This window comes from Lepidochelys olivacea (genome assembly GCF_965140295.1).
Source record: "Lepidochelys olivacea isolate rLepOli2 genome assembly, chromosome: 10".
NCBI classification, from domain to species: domain Eukaryota; kingdom Metazoa; phylum Chordata; order Testudines; family Cheloniidae; genus Lepidochelys; species Lepidochelys olivacea.
The window spans coordinates 81,651,919-81,669,262 of NC_140420.1; the positions used below are offsets into that span (position 1 = coordinate 81,651,919).

General features: G+C 43.6%; 1 protein-coding gene across 2 annotated transcripts in view; it reads left to right on the top strand.

Moving 5' to 3' along the window:
• The first annotated feature begins 1,311 nt into the window (after positions 1 to 1,311).
• The window catches only part of CORO2B (coronin 2B), a 139,100-nt gene continuing 123,067 nt past the window's right edge, over positions 1,312 to 17,344 (top strand). The window contains exon 1 of one of the 2 annotated variants that reach the window (XM_084641749.1): positions 1,312 to 1,570. Coding sequence is in view for 1 of the 2 variants with exons in the window: in XM_084641748.1 (XP_084497874.1) it covers positions 1,556 to 1,570 (15 nt within the window). In the remaining variant the exon portion in view is untranslated. The remainder of the gene's footprint in view (positions 1,571 to 17,344) is intronic. The other variant, XM_084641748.1, reaches the window with a different exon arrangement.

Below are 17,344 nucleotides of genomic sequence, written 5' to 3' on the forward strand. Positions count from 1 at the left end.
TGGGAGGTAGGCACCTAAATTCCTTTGTGGATCTAGACCAAAATCTACTTAACCATCCTTTCTGGTGACTGTATGAGAACAAAATGTAATGATCTGTAGCATGACTATCCAAAACTATTTTGCAGACTCTTGACATGCTGCACATGAGGTGTCTGGCTCTTTGTAAGATGTTTATAAACAAGCATTTTTGTTGTCTGAGTGACTGTTGCTCCGAACCGTAACACTCCCTCTTATTGATCACTATAAGCTTTACATAAATCACAAGTCACCAGTTAAGGTGGCTGTGTGGGAATTGACTGTCATAGTTAATGATGTCTGGTCACAGACATTGGTTATTGTTTTCATTTATTTGTGTTCTGAATCAAATCTAAGTAGCAAAAAAAAAAAAAGCCTAAAAGGTAGGCTTGGCAGAATTCAGGGTTTTTTAATGAGATAATTTTGAGGGGTGACATACATTTTTAAGCACTTTTAAATTTTTGATTTAAATGTTCAGAGTTGTGGGAAGTTCCAGGGCAGTCAGACAATAATTACTTAAATGACAGTCAATTGAGATTCAAAAAGTTAAAGGTTTATAACTGCCAAAACATAAATTGTCAACCTCACATATCAAAACATGCCAAGTAAATATCTTCAAACCAAACTCTAAGTTCTCAAACAGCATTTTTCTTACTTTGCCTCGCTGTAACTTTTGATTATTAATGGATGGAAATATTCTTTAGCTGCTTTGCATGGGTATGGGGTGAAGTCGACATTTACCCATTAAAAATGAATCCTTCCAAGCCTGCTAAGAGGCCATAACAATACAATCCTCACATTTAATCTGTTGCATTAATAATTAAATGGTGACATGACTTTCTTTGAGTCAGTTTAGTGGCTGCGGCGTGTGCTGGACTTATCCTTCCATGCATCTGTTCATAAGGGGCCCATTGTCCTAGTCTCTTAGAGACCCAGTGGCGGGAATGACACGCCCGCCGCAAACCGTCTTTAAGAAGTTCAGCAGGTGTCTCCCCATGTCCTGTCCCCTGGCATTGGGAAGTTCTGTGCTCTTCACAGAGTCAAAGAAAAGGGCCTTTCCCCCTTGACGCTGAATGGCAGCGAGTTCCCTTCTGCACTGTGCACCACCACCGTCAATCGCTGCTTCTTTCCCCCATTCCCTTCAGTTTCCTTGGCTGTTCCCCCCACTTTTTCCCTCCCTTCCTGTCTGCAGAGAAGGAGGCTCATCCATTATAAATGCACACGCTGACATCACTGCAGCCATCAGTGCAAGGACAGCTTCATCAGCCTGCCTGGGAGGGAGGGCGCGAGGGAGGAGGCGAAGGAGGAGGAGGGCTGGTCCCCAGCTCTTCCTGTAACCACTGACGCCGATTCCTCTGCAGGGGGAGGAAAAAAAGGAAAGGGAAAAAAAAAAAAACCCAAGCCAAAAAAAAAAAAACAAAAAAAAACCCCAAACCCCAACAGCCCCAGCAGCAGCGTCACTCAGGCAAAGCGTCCCCTGCCTGGTCTGCTTTGCCCGCTTCCACCGCGGAGCCCGCTCACTCGGCCCCACCGCTCCTGCATGACGGTCACCAAGGTAAGGAGCTGCCCGGGCCAGCTGGGGCGTCTCTCGCGCGGCTCTGCCCGGGGCCAGGGCAGGCTCCGGGCGCTGCCGCGGGGACGCGGCTGGCTCCCGGCCCTGGCCCCTCCGCGCCGCCAAGCCGGGGCGGGGGTAGGGGGGGGCGGTCGTTATTCCAGCCCCCGGGGGAAGGGGGAAGCCGCTTTGCACCCGCACCCCGCGATTGCTTCCTCGCCTAATCAGCTTCAGCGCGTGCTGCATTTTTAACCCGTGGAGAGCTGGCCCTGCGGTGGCCCGCTGGCTTTCCAGCGGGGAGGACCCTGCTTGGCTCCTGCTTCCCTTCCTGGCTTAGGAACAGGGGCGAGGGATCACTTGAGAGCCTTCTGCCTTGGGCTAGTAGGGAGAGCTACAAAAAACCCTTTGGGGGGTGGGGGGAAAGCAACGCAGTCTGCCCCCTCCAGAGCTCACCCCCCGGGCCGGGGCCGGCGAAGCGGATGTCCTTGGCCGGCGCGTCCCAGGCATCTACAGGTGGCCACCCGGCTGTTTGCAGGGACGCAAGCCTCGGTCGTGGGGCCGCTGAAATGGGACATTGGCAATAAGTGGCTAATCAAGAAACCCTGTGCGATGTCATGGGCTCGCCCTCTGCGCCCATCTCTGCAGGAAAAAGCAAACCTGCTCCAAGGGAAAAGAGCAGGGAAGTGCCCTGTGCTGGAAGTTAATTTTCTTTAATGTAAAGCTGGCTCAGCTTTACAATCTTTTATTTATCTGTGATCCTTTCGGATCTCTCTTTGGCCATAAAGTGGGGTCTCTGGTTTCCCACATTACTGTTCTAACAGGGACCAGCGTGGCTTTCTTGGCATTTTTAGTTTCATATCTACAGTGACAGTACCTGCAGTGTCTTATACCAAAGACCCAAGTACTTTTCTTTCCCGTTCACCTTGGTCCTTGGGTCTGGGCTTGAGGAAATAAATATAGAAATATAATTTAGTGTTTGTAGGGAGGAGTCAAGTGAAAAGATCTAGTTGGTGCGCTTGCTTTGTGTCAAATCAGCTTTTGTGTCTAGTGTTGTCAGCACAGGTGGCCTAGTCCTCTAGGGCCATGACTCGGCAAGTGAGCAGCCATGCATTGCGCACCTCAGCGGACCAAAGACCTACTTGGCCCAGCTGCACCAGGTCACTCCTTGTCTTTGATCTGTAGAATTAGCTGAGCAGATGCACGAATGTGTAAAGAAACAGAAATCCTGTGTGGTGAAAAGTCTTAGCAGCTACCCAAAAGCCAGAATGATCAGTTGAAGAAGGGAGATGGCCTTTAATAGGCGGGGAGGAAGGAAGTATACTGGAAAGTGCAGAGGCACATTAAAGTGGTTGTCTCTCCAGAGGGCTGCCAGCTGGAATCCTACTACAGGGCTTTGCATCATGTTTTGTTCCACGGTATTGGTTTGTGCTCCATTAATCAAAAAGCTGTAATATAGCGGAATTGTTCAGGGCGATCCCGTGACTGGAAAATCAGGATACAGTTAATGCAAAGACTTACACTCCGGAGGTACAAATGCACAACTGGGCTTCTGGTAAGGGGGTGGGGAATAACTGCTACTTCAGGCTGTGTTAACTTGAGCTTTGAGCTGCCGAACTACGTTTGACAAGCCAAAGACTTTAGAGAGTAAGGAGGCAACAGGCACACAGTTCAGATCAACATTTGTTTAACAGCTGAGGAATGAACTGACTTCTTTATGGTGTGTGGGCAGGTGTCAGAGGCCAAGCGAAGCTGTTGCCCTTTGTTCCATTTGTGCGATGCAGGTTAGTGGAGCGTGGCTTTGAATTAATGAAAGGCAGGCGTAGTGAGCAAGCTTCCTGAAGGCTGCCGTTTTGCTGCATACGGAGCAGAAGCAAAGGGGAATGAAAGATGGGGTGGCTCCTAGGTGGGTGACAGCCGTGCCTGGGGTTCAGTGAGGTCTTATTGTTATACTGCCAGAACGGTGCTTGCTGCTTTTCATGCACAATGTCCTTGGCCTTTCTGTTCAGAGAGATGGCATTGCTCATGGATTTTATTTCTACAGCATAAAGGTATTTGGAGACAGACAGAGCTCCCGCCCCAAAAGCTTACACTCCAAATCAGAGACTAAACACAACTCCCAGAACTGACATGGGCCTAGATCAGGGGTGGGCAAACTTTTTGGCCCGAGGGCCACATTGGAGTGTGAAACTGTATGGAGGGCCAGGTAGGGAAGGTTGTGCCCCCCAAACAGCCTGTCCCCTGCCCCTATTCACCCCTCCCACTTCCCATGCCCTGACTGCCCCCCTCAGAACTCCCTCCATCCAACCCCCACCCCCCGCTCCTTGTCCCCTGACTGCCCCTCCTGGGACCCCCCACCCCAAACTGTCCCCCCCGGGATCCCACGCCCTATTCAACCCCCCCTGTCCCCTGACTACCCTGACCTATCCACACCCCCGCCCCCTGATAGGCCACCCGGGACTCCCACGCCCTATCCCACCCCCGCTGTTCCCCGACCCCCCACCCCATCCAACCGCCCCCTGCTCCCTCTCCCCTGACTGCCCCCCGGGACTGCCTACCCAACCCCTTCACCGCCGCACACGTGCCGCCTCCTTACCATGCTGCTCAGAGTGGCAGGAGCTCGCAGCCCCACTGCCCATGTGGCAGCGTGACAGCGGGGGAGGGGCCGGAGGCAAGCCTCCCCGGCCAGGAGCTCAGGGGCCGGACGTGGCCCACAGGCCGTAGTTTGCCCACCTCTTGCCTAGATGCACTACATTGGACAAGCCACATCACTTGCTCCTCACCTAACAAGAGAGTGATCTGCTGAGAACCAACTATTCTTCCAAACTCTGAACCATGTTGCCAGCTCTTGCATGGGTTTCTTGTGAGTCTCGCAATATATAGTGTGATTCTTAAATTCTCTGCTCCTGGAGTCAGATGAATGTGTCAGCATCTTCAGACTTGGCACTTAGCCTGCTCTATATTTTTCCAAAATCCGTTAGAAATATTAACTTATCAACTTTCTCAGAATGATGCTTTGCTAGCTTCTAAAGAAGACTAAACCAACTGCTGTGTAATGGATTCCTCCCTGAATTTTTAACCTGGAGGATCCCATCAGCTGTATTTCTAGTGGGAGGCGCTTTCTTCATTTCACACAACTTGACAGTTGCACCTTGTAAAAGAACTTAATCTTTTAAAAAAGCAATTAAAATAAGAACTTTAATCCGGCCTGGTCTATTACCATTGCTTTGAAGTTTAAGGTCTGAATAATAAACATTAAAACAAGTCATTAACATAAATGTCCATATCTTCATTTTAACAGTAAAAACTGTCTTCCCCACCTCCCTAATACGTTTATCCATTTTACAACACACGAGTCTGTGACAGCAGAATTATATACTGACAAAACGAATGGGGTCATCTGCTCACTCTGTACAGGTGTCAGAGTAGCAGCCGTGTTAGTCTGTATCCGCAAAAAGAACAGGAGTACTTGTGGCACCTTAGAGACTAACAAATTTATTAGAGCATAAGCTTTTGTGAGCTACAGCTCACTTCAAAGCTTATGCTCTAATAAATTTGTTAGTCTCTAAGGTGCCACAAGTACTCCTGTTCTTTTTTCAGTCCATACAGTTACTCTTTGCACACAGGCCAAGCCTACTCGGATTCAGCAGTGCAGACAAGCATGCAGGTCACTAATCCCAGGAAGGAGGTTATGTCCAGGGTGGAGGTTAGATTCAGCTTGGTGAGGGAGAGTTATGGTGAATCCTCCACAGCCAAACCACCGTGCACCAAGGAACAGGCAGAAAAATTATTCCTCTTGCACTGGTTCAAGACTAAGAGGTATATGCACCAAGCCATGTTGTCCAGTTATACATGCATGTATCACAAGTGCCACCTGTCTGGTCTCCTAACCATTATTCTGGCCAAATCTTCCCTTGTGTGGAGTTGGCCAGTTCTCCAAGTTAATGCATTGGAAGAGTGAACGTGTGGCTGACTGCTGGTCTGTCTGTGTTAATTGGCAAGAACCTTTCAAATATATGGGGTCGGTCGAGCCATCCTTAATCCTCAGTCTTCAGCTGCTTACCTAGGAACAAAATAGTAGCTTTGCATCAAAAATGGAACTGCCCCTTGCAATCTTTCCCTTGTGAACTTATGTGCATCCGGAAGATCTCATCGATACGGGACCTCATCTTGACAGATAAAGAGAAATTGAACACAGAACTAAAAATTAGTGATTGCTGAGGTGCAGGTGATCAGGGCTTTATTCTGTTTGCACACAACCAATACAATTAAGTCCAAACCACTAATAAAATAGTTGGTGCTTTAAAAGGGCTAATTTCACAAAGCTGAAAATAATTGAGTCAAATGAGGTGGGAGGAAGAACATGAATACGCGAATTGAACAACTGGGAACTGTTTAAGAACATTTTTAAAATGCTCCAAAATTCACAAAAATCTTCTAGAAGGAAGACTACAGCAGTTAATAAATGAACCAGACTGGGGGGGGGGGGGAGGAGTGAAAGCAGATATAACACAAATGGAAAAAAGGAGAAATTAATAGCAAGGAATATATATTAGAAGCTAGGAATTGTAGAAAACTGATAAGGGAAGCAAAAAGACACAAGGAGCGATCACTGGCCAGAAGAGTTAAGTACAGTTAGAAGGAGTTTAAGTACATGGAGAACAATAGGAATCCTAACAATAGTATTGATCCATTACTAGATGGAAATTGTAGAACTGTCGGTAATGCAGAAAAAGCAGAAGAATTCAGTGAATCGCTTCTGAATTTGGGGAGAAAGGCTGATAATGTATTCGTAGAAGATGACAGTAATGAAATACTGTCAGAATGGAAAGTAATTCAGGAGGATTTTTAGTAGCTGCTAAGTTAGACATCTTTTAAATCAGCAGGCCTATTTAATCTGTATCCAAGGATCCTACAAGAGCTGGCCGAGGTGCTCTCTGGACAATTAATATTGATTTTTCAATAAGTCTTGGAACACTGGGTAAGTTCCAGACGATTGGAAGAAAGGTAGTATACTACTATTTTAAAAGGATAAACAGGATGGCCCCTGTCACTAGAGGTCTGTCAGCCTGACATTGAACCCCAGACAAAATAATGGAATAATTGATATGGGATTTGATTAATAAAGAATTGAAGAAGGGTAATATAATTAATGCAAAAAATCCCATGGATTTATGGAAAATAGACCCTGTCAAACTAACTTGATATTTCTTATGAGATTACACATTTGATTGATTATGGTAATAGTGTTGATGTAATATATTTAGACTTCTGTAAGGCTTTTGACTTGGTACCATCGAACATTTGTATTTAAGAAAATAGAACATTACAAATTTAACATGGCACATATTAAATACATTAAACACTGGCCAGCTGATAGGTCTCAAAATGAATTGTAAATAAGAATCATCATTGAACAGATATGTTTCTAGTCGTGTCCCCTGGGGATCAGTTCTAGGCCCTATGTTATTTCACATTTTTTATCAATGACCAAGAAAGCATAAAAAAACCACCAATAAAGTTTGCGGATGAGTAAATGTTTGGGGAAGCAGTGACAAGCCTCTGCTGCAGAGTGCTCTGGCTTGCTTGGTAGTTTGGGCACAAGCAAGCAACGTGCATTTTAATATGGCCAAATGTAAAATCCTATATCAAGGAACAAAGAATGTAGGCCATAAGCACATGAGGCAGGGGGGAATCTATCCTGGGAAGCAGTGACTCAGTAAAGACTTAGGGGTCATGTTAGATAATTGGCTGAACAAAAGGGATCACGTGATCCTTTGGTATATAAACAAGGGAATCCTGAAGGAATAGGGAGGTTATATTACCACTGTTTTTGGCACTGGTGTGACTGCTACTGGAATACTGTGTCCAGTTCTGGTGTCAACAATTCAAGAAGGATGGTGAGAGATTGGAGATGATTCAGGGAAGATCTACAAGAATGATTAAAGGATTGGAAAACATGCCTTAAGGGTAAGCCATGGGAACAATTTATCACAGGTTGTAGTGGATTCTCCATCACTGGAGAACTTTAAAGCAAGCTGGATGTCTTTTTTTCCCCCCCTCCCCCTTCTAAAAGATGTGCTCTAGTTCAAACAGGAATTAATTCAGGGAAGTCCCATGTCCTTCAGAAGGTCAAATCACAATGGTCCCTTCTGATATTATAAACTATGAATCAGTATTATTCATATTAAACTATGCCTTGCCTGAACTTTCTTTTTAATCCAGTAACTAAGCTTAAGACGAAAAATATTAAGTCAAGATCTATTTTAGTAACTCTTTATTTCATGTTAACCCAAAGGAGTCAAACATGCCAAGTTAAAGAGATGAGAGAATAATTTGCTGTAGTCTAATATGATCAAATACTAATTATAATGGAACCCACTTATGAACTGGGATACAAAGATGTTATTCTGGTGGTAGGAACAGGACTGTCTCTAAAAGAGAATTATATTGTAGTTTGTAATCTAGTTAAATGCAGTTCTAGAGTGACTGGGGCAAATTATGGTCTTATGGAAAAGGTGATACAGGATTCAATTAGTGATCAGTTAAAGGGTAGGAACATAATTAATGCCAGTCAACCTGGTTTTACAGAAAATAGGTTTTGTCAAATAAATTGATTCCGGTCTTTGTTTGATAAAGGTAACTGTAGACTTTTGTAAGATGTTTTGACTTAGTACTCTGAGACATTCTAATTATTGATAGTGTCTCGTGCTTTTATTTTAAAGCGCACTCTGAATAGGTCACAAATTGGCTAACTGACAGATGTCAGAATAGTTGTCCATGGGTAATCCTCATCAAATGGAGGTGGGTTTGTTGTTGTCTAATTCTTTAGTAAAGCAAAATTACAATAAAACATTAACATACTAAATCAGACATTGCTTGTTCTGGATCAGTTTCTACTCAGAAATCCTGAATAAAGATTCTGACTTGCTGACTGGAGAACCCACCTCCTCCGAGTATGTTATATTTCTAAATACCTGTCCTCTTTTGGGTGCAACGCTTGTGTACACACTTGGTGTGAAAGCGTTTCCATTACAAGAATGGTCCATATTTTACTATACCACAATTCCATAGGAGGCGGGGGTTACATTTTTCCAGTATGTGTAATATAGTCTAAGTGCTAACAATGAAAAATAAACTAAATTGTTTTTCTGTTTAAAATGCCGATCCTTTACTAGAGCATTAATGAGTATTTCAGGGGATTTCTAGGAAGCTGGCATTTTGTCAAAGATGGTTCTCTTTTTAATAATTTCCTCACCATTTTTGCATTTTCCCATGAATCTTAAATCTCATTCCCCTGAAGTATACTATTAACCAATTTAGTTAAAATAGGTACCAAAACTTACTTGAGAATTCTACAATATTCCCCAGGAAACCCCTCAGGAGTTATACTGGATTTTAAATTCTTAAATACCTTTTCAACTTCCTTTACAGCAATTTGCCTGTCAAGAGCTGCCATGGCATCCTCTGAAAGCTGAGGCAGTTTCAAACTTGTCAAATATTTATTTACAAGTTCGGGATTTAGATGTTCTGAGCCTACAAAATGGAAAATGGAAAAAATTAGCAAAGATTTCAGAGATCTATCTGAATCCAGTTACTAAATCTCACTTTTTATTTCTAATCAGAGTGATGCCTGGTTTATCCTATTTCTTTTTTAACTTTCCGGCTAAAAGCCTATCAGCTCTGTTTCCCTGTCCATAATATTTTTGTTTACTATAGCTAAGTATTTGCTCAGCTTTACCTGTTTGTAACAAGTTAATCTTCCCTTTTATCTCAATTATTTTCTCACACACACTTTTAGATCCCATAGGGTTGTCTACCTTTCAAAGCAGGAAGTTCTTTAACCAAACTGTCTTCTTCAAGGAGTTCTCACTTTTCTGAGATCTGATGCTTTATTTATGAGATTCGCCCGTATTACTGCCTGTCCATAATCCCAGAGAACACTTTTGCTGATCACTTCCTTCTAAACGTTTCTGGAAATATTCTTCCAGCTCTTGAATTCTAAGAGGATCATACAACAAAGCTCTATTCAATGGCGGGCTCTTTGTTTTTCCATTGAGTCCCAATCTTCTGATCCAACATATGCAGGGGCATGGTCAAACCAAGTTATAAACAAGAATAGTTTTTGTTTTTTGTTTTTTCCTTTTTGACCAACCTAGCCAAGGTCCTAGGAACAAAAAATAATATAAATTCTGGATAAGATCCATGAGTAGCAGAATATGTATATCCCCTGACATCTGGATTCATCTCCCGCCAGATGTCCACCAGATCCTCACTTTCTAAGTGATGCGACAAATTTGCCTTTGCTCCTCTGAAATGCCTTCTATGTCCATTCGATCAATCCTAAAAAGGATTAAGCACTTCATTAAATCCCCCTGGAATATCCCCTCCCCTAACATCTCCTAAATCTCTAAAAAAACCTGATTTTAAGAAAAAGCTTGCCCTGGATTGGGAGCATATACATTGGCGAAGGTGAGAAGTTTACCTTTCAAGGACCCCTTAATTAAAATGTATCTGCCCCCTGATCTATGAGTTGTGCTGAAACAATAAAGAGATGTGTTTAGCAAAAAGTAGTGTGAGCCCTCTTCAGTTAGATTGCTCTAGTACGACACATGGTAGCTGTGTCCAAGAAGTCATCAGGTACTTGTCTGCCTGTTTCCTGTAAATAAATCTTACGAGGAAAATCCTCTGGGAGCTAAATACCCTTTTTCTTTTTGTTGGGTTGCTCATCCGCTTTACGTTAATTGTCATGACATTAACATACTCACCCGTGGTGGGTACCATGTCTACTCTCGTCCAGTACCTCACCCTTTCTTGACAGCAGCAACACCTCCCCAGGCAGATGCCAGGTCTCCATTACATTTGTGCCTCTTCCTTAAATCAGATGTTTGGGACAGAGTTCCCAACACACACACAGTCATTTTAGAACTCCCAAATTTACTGCTTTTCCTCTTTTCACACCTGTATTGTACCTGATACTGAGTCTGATTTACTGTACATTCTTCAATGGAGCCCTAGCACTTAATATAACCCTTTCTATTAAAACATGTAACAATATTTAACATCTGTTTTGTTCTCTTATCCCCATGTCCCTCCCTATGCTTTCCCTCACTGTCCCGTGCTCCCCTTTCACTGTGGGAACTGGGCTCTCCTTACATCCGCCAGGGCATCTTAGTTCCCTGTGGGAGGTGATAGAGATAAACAACCCCTGCTGGGAGTTTTATATATAAACTAGACTTCCACACTTCACAATGCTTGTGATAGTCATTCCAGAAGGGTCATGATGGAAAATTTAAAAAATAAATGAATTCAAAGACTGTATAATAATTTCATAATGTTAGATAGTATAAGATGTTAAGATTTGATAAGGCTTGGTTCTTAAATTTATTATTATACAATATATATTGCATTTGTATATAATATAGTTAGATTCTCCTCTATATTGTCTGGATAAGAATCAGTGGTGGTTCAGATCTCTCCCTTGTTGCCCTCAGAGGAGTAGCCATGTTAGTTTGTATCCACAAAAACAACAAGGAGTCCGGTGGCACCTTAAAGACTAACAGATTTATTTGGGCATAAGCTTTCGTGGGTAAAAAACCCACTTCTTCAGATGCATCTGAATAGTAGCATACATAGTAGTTAGTAGCAGCAGGGAGGTGACTTTTCCCTGGGTATATTGCGCTGGTGAGACCGATACTACAACATTGCATCCACTTCTGGTGTCAACATTTTAAAAAGGATGTTGAAAAATCAGAGAAGGTGCAGAAAAGAGCCACAACAGTGATTCAAGGACTAGAGGAAATGCCTGTTTAGCTTATAAAAAATAAAAATAAAAAACCTGAAAGGTGACTTGATTAGTGGGTAAGTAAGTTCATGGGGAGAGAAGATACTGAGATCTAAGGGGAATTTTAATCTAGCAGCAAGAACCAGTTGTAACCCACTACACTTGGATTACACAAGTACCCACTATAATTCCATTTTACTGCAGGAATAGTGAGCAGGTTCAGTCTGGTATGACAGCAGACCTCCCACCTGTGGATAACACCACAAGATAAATCTGCAAATTTGGACACTTCTGGATGCCCATACCCTGAGTTGCTCCAGTTTGGAATAAAGATACTGCAATGTAGTAAAGCTGGTCAGAATTTAAAAAAACAAAAAAAACTTCATTTACAAGAGGACAATTTGCGGGTTAAGACTCCTCAAATCTAAACGCAATCTTATTATACAAATACTGTACTGTGGAAGCGGTATCAAATATACAGATTTCTTCAGTACCAAAGTGTATCCAGGCCACAAATCCTACACATTTAAAACACGCACCACTGCTTTGGCATTTGTCACCACACAGGCCTGAGCTGAACACACAGCAAGCACCCAGTTCTTTGAATAGGCTGCTATCCTTCTTCTTGTGGTTATAGTCTTGCGGAAATTAGTAAAAGCAGGCCTGTGAGCATCAGCCCTCAGGGTAGAGATCTTCACTTCCCCTGACAGTCCTATAAAATGTTTACCAATCATTTGGGGGTACACAAGACAAATCAGACTCCCGAAAGGGGTACAGTAGTCGGGAAAGGTGGAGAGCCACTGTACTAACTCACCCTAGAATGATCCTCCTTAGCACAGTTGGAACAGAAGAACCAGGGATTGTTTGCAATAGATTCCTCAGCAGCTGAGGGTGTTTCCTGAAATTTCAAAGAGCTATCCTGTTTTGCTGAATGCTGCCTCTTTGGAATGGCAGGTCCTTCCATTAACTTAACTGTGGCTCCTTCAAGCTGAGTTGAACGGTTTTCCATTTTCTTTGAGTCTCCCGCGGCAGAACTTGAGCTGTGGTTAGCTTCTATGGTATGGCATGAACTGCTAGGCTTAGACTGTTATTTTTTCCCCCCAGCTGCATAATCCTTCTTTGCTCTCTCTTCTTCCAAGTGGTGGATTTTGTACAGCGGTTGGAGAGTAAGATATCTTGGAAGTAGCAGTAGTATCCAAATGGTCCCTCAGATGGAGCTGTGTAATCAGGGACTCATCCCAACATCTATGAATAAATTGCTTTACTGCCTGTACATTAAGGGTTTCTTGCATGCATGTCTTCTGCTCCATTACCCTTCTCAAATAGCTGTTTAATCTTCCCAAATACTTGGAGAGTATTTCCATGGACTTCTGAAAGGTCTCTAGGAATTGTGCATACACTTCATCACTGCTGGAAACAGGGCCATTCTTCTTTTCCAGCTCTATCAAACAAACATTGTTCTGCAGGGTAGATTTCCCTCAACTGAAAGCTTCATTCACTGGAGGTGACAAGCTTTCTATTAACTTCCTGTGCCTTCCCTTGGAAGACAATTCAGGATCATTTAGTAGCTGTTATATTTCTAGCTTCCAAGTATCAAAATCTACCTCACCGTTGGTTTGTGGCAAATGGCCTGAGAAGCACTTCAGTTTGCAGGATATATATGATGGTAGGTGGCAACACCCTCTGTAGATTTTACCACATGTTCTACCAGCACTTTATTTCCCCCCTCGGGAATAGAAAATGTGGTAACAGAACTTCTCTCTAGAAGCATACTGGTCTGAAAACTGTGTGCAGCATTACCTGCCTGGTTAGTATTGATTGTATTGTCCTCTGGAATTAGGGTGACCAGATGTCCCGATTTTATAGGGACAGTCCCAATTTTTGGGTCTTCTTCTTATATAGGCTCCTGTTACCCCCCCTACCCCCATCCCGATTTTTCACATTTGCTGTCTGGTCACCCCATCTGGAATCGCTCTTGCAATTAACGAGTTGTCATCTTTTGGACACCTGTCCTCAGAAGTGTTCGGGGAATTTCTCAGTATAATGGGAATCACATTCCATTTACCATTCAGTTTGATCTGTTTACATTTTTTCTTACCATTTGAGTTGCACACGTCTCACTACATTCTCAAGGTGCAGTACCTTGTATGGTACCTTGCATTCTCTTAAGTCCGGTTACTGTCCCTCGACGCCTGGGTCAATTCCCCATTTGTAACAGTAGGGTGAATCCCACTCAATCTAACTGAGCTGCCTGGATCAAGCTGGCAAGTTCCATGGTCACAACAATATATAATCTTCAACCACAGGATGGCGCTGTCCCTGTTTGGGTGCCACAACTTTGAAATGTGTGTAACCTATGACACCAGTGGCTCTCACACTTTATTTTTTTCCTGCGGCCCACTTGAAAATCGCTGTGGGTCTCAGCGGACCACTTAATGACCTTTCCAAATGTTGTTTGTGTCATTAGCTAACGACTGTAAAGGGCTTTGGATAAAAGCGCTACATAAAAAAAAATAATAATTAACATTTTTGTTCTACAAATAAAAGCACACAACACATAATTTAATATCAGTAGTCTTACCTTTCTAATGTGGTGAATGTGCCCTCTTTCCACTGCCGCGGCAGCCACGGAGCTGGGGCTGGGAAGGATGGGGGTCTCCCCCTCTCTGCCCCGCTGCAGCAGCCCCTGAGCTGGGGCTGGGAAGGAGGGCCGTATCTCCCCGGCCGCAGTCCTGGAGCTGGGGAAAGTCGCCACTTTCTTTGGCTGCCACAGCCCTGCACATCCCAAATCCCCCCCTACCCCCTCTTCTCACCCCACCGCCCCCTCCCATCTACCCCTATTCCCCCCAAGGCCACCACCTCACCTTACATGTGTGTCTTCTCCAGGGTCCAGGCACCTAATTGGTGGAGCCACGCCTGCACGGCTCCACTAATTAGGTGGGTGGCCCTTCATTCTCTCCATCCAGGCGCGCACCTTAGAGGGAACTATCCGCAGACCACCTGAATGGAACTTTTGGACCACAGTTTGAGAACCTCTGTACTACACTTTGACCACACAAGTGCTCATATTAATTCCGTTTTACTGCAGGAATAGTGAGCAGGTTCAGTCTGGTTTGACAGCAGAAATCCCACCCGTGGATAACACATGATAAATATGCATATTTTGGACAGTCATATGTGCCCATACCCTGAGTTGAGTCAGTTTGGAATAAGGACACCACAATGTAATAAAGCTGCTTAGACTAAGAAACAAACACTCTTTTTTTTAGGAGAGAACAATCTGAGGATTAACTAAGACTCCTCAAATCTACATGCAATCTTACCATAACATCAATACAGCAAACACTTTTTTTTGTTTTTGTTTGTGTAGTAAAAAGCATACAGATTTTTTCCGTACCAAAAGGTACACAGGCCACGAACCCTATGCATTTAAAACATGCACCACTGATTTGGAATTAGTGTCATCCCACATTCCTGATCTGAACAAGCAGCAAGCACCTAGTTCTTGTGGTTATCTGCTTGCTGCAATTAGTAAAAGCAGGCCTGTGAGCACCAGCCCTCTGGGCAAAGTTCTCCACCTTCCCTCTGGTATGTCTCCCTCCCTCTGGGTCTGCTGGGACTAACAGAAGAGTTTGGCGCCTTCTTTTCTTTCTACTTGGGAGTGGAATTGCCCCTGCCACACCTTTGGAGATGTCCTACTGAGCATGCTCCAAGAGTTCGTGTTCTTTTCCCCCCTTCTTTGTTTTCCTGCTAGTCCCCGCTGGAGTCATAGAATCATAGAAAGAAAAGGAGTACTAGTGGCACCTTAGATGAACTGAGCTGTAGCTCACGAAAGCTTATGCTCAAATAAATTGGTTAGTCTCTAAGGTGCCACAAGTACTCCTGTTCTTTTTGCGAATAGAGACTAACACGGCTGCTACTCTGAAACCTGTCATTAGACATAGAATCATAGACTATCAGAGTTGGAAGGGACCTCAGGAGGTCATCTAGTCCAACCCCCTGCTCAGTGGACAGCTGCTCCACTCTTCTGGGGGGAAAACCCCAAACTGAAACTAAACGGACTACTAGTGTTTAAAAGGAGTAGCCACCAAAGCACAGGGTTACACAAAAACCAAATGTTAAAGACAGACAAATTCAAAGTTAGAAATAAGGCACTAATTTGAACAATGAGGGTGATTATCCATTAGAACAAACCATCAAAGGAACTGGTGGATTCTCCGTCTCTTGATAGCTTCAAATCAAGATGGGTTGCCTTTCAGGAAGACATGTTTCAGCCCCACAAAAGTTATTGAGCTCAATACAGGGGTAACTTGGTGAAATTGAATGGCCTGTTAGATAGGAGGTCAGGCTAGATGGTCCCTCCTGGCTTTAAACTCAATGAATCTTACACCTGTCCATGTCCTGAGTGGCTCCAGTGGAATTCTTAAGGCCTACAAGTGTCCATTGACACCAGAATATCTGGCCCACTATTTTAACATTTGTTTGGCTAAGTTATGCAATATTGGACACGTCAACTAACTTAGATTCTGCTTCCTGTTTTGGCTGATAGAAGCAAAACATATGTGGAAGTGAACGGCTAGGTCCTCTCTCACAATGATGGTTATTTGTAAAATGGAATGGGGAATAATATACCTGCCTTTATTTTCCGGGGGTGGGGAGTCAGTCACTATCACCAGTGTTAGCAATGCTGGTAGCTGTTGTTGGACCGTCTCTGGGTTATGACAGGGCACCAGCGAGGACAGGGCTCCGGACAGACTGGTATTTTTACCAACATGATATCCAACGCTGCTCTGAGTAGGTGTCGTCAACACTACCGCTTAGGACTCCAGGCACCTGCTGGCATTTGGTTATGTTAGCATCAGCGGAGCTCAACGGAGGGACTCTTCTCCAGGGAAAAGGTCACTGTTTTAAGAGTGGGCCCATTCAGTTTGTATGTGCTGCCTGGTTCTGCTAACTGAATTCTGGCACTGCCGTTGACTGTTCTGTGGGACTGCTGAATAGTTTATAACTGCTCTTGAATGAATTGATTTGACTATTTGTTCATAAATTATGCAAAGCGGATTGCTAGTATTGGTACTGGAAACGACAGATACTGTGCACTTTGGTTTTTTGACTAGCTGTTTTGCAGCATATGACCTGCTGAGATCATATGAAGGGGCATGCTGTTCCCAAAGGAAGGAGGGAATCGGATTTCTTTATTGAGCAGAATTATAAAGATGAAAATCGGAGCTTCTCTTTCAACAGAGAATAAAATACAAAATCAGACCCCTTCTCCTAACAGGTAGGAGCACCCACTACTCTCTGCTTCTGTGAAGTGCTAACAATCTTTCAGGATCAGGCCCTGAGAAATTACTGTTAATCAAAAAAAAGGAAATGCTGGGTTCCCAGATGTGTTTGTCAAGGTGACTTATCTTGCTTGTCTTTTTTTTTTTTTATGGGTTTGTTTCTGAGTCAGTGTAGCATTAATTCTATGCTTTAATATTCGAGGTTTGTAGGCAGCAGGCTCTCTATCCGTAATGCGTACAATACAGAATGCAACAGAGGGTGGGATTTGGGTTTTCTTTTTTTAAAAGAAAAATCTTTCCAAGTGAATAATAGTTCAATTCATTATGCAGTTAAAGAATTTGAACTAGTAGAATTATGGATTCCTGTCTTTCTAGTCAGTGTGTAATTACTGAAATCTGGCAGAAGGCAGAATCTACATGATGGAGCCAGCTGCTGCATTCCCCCACAAATCTGTGAATCGGATCTTTCACTTACTGGAAACGTACTAGGAGCCTGCTTGGTTCCAAGAAATCTTTTACTCCTTTGTTCCTTACAAAACCATTAGAAAGCTTTTTCAATGCAGCTTTCAATCAACAAGAACAAAAATGTTCAATAGCGGGTTAGAATTCTGTCTCTAGAACCTTGATTGCAATTGTGAAAGTCTTGGTGTAAGCTCTTCCCAGGGAGAAATATTGATGGAGAGATGAGTCTCAAAGTCTGGGGGGGGGGCC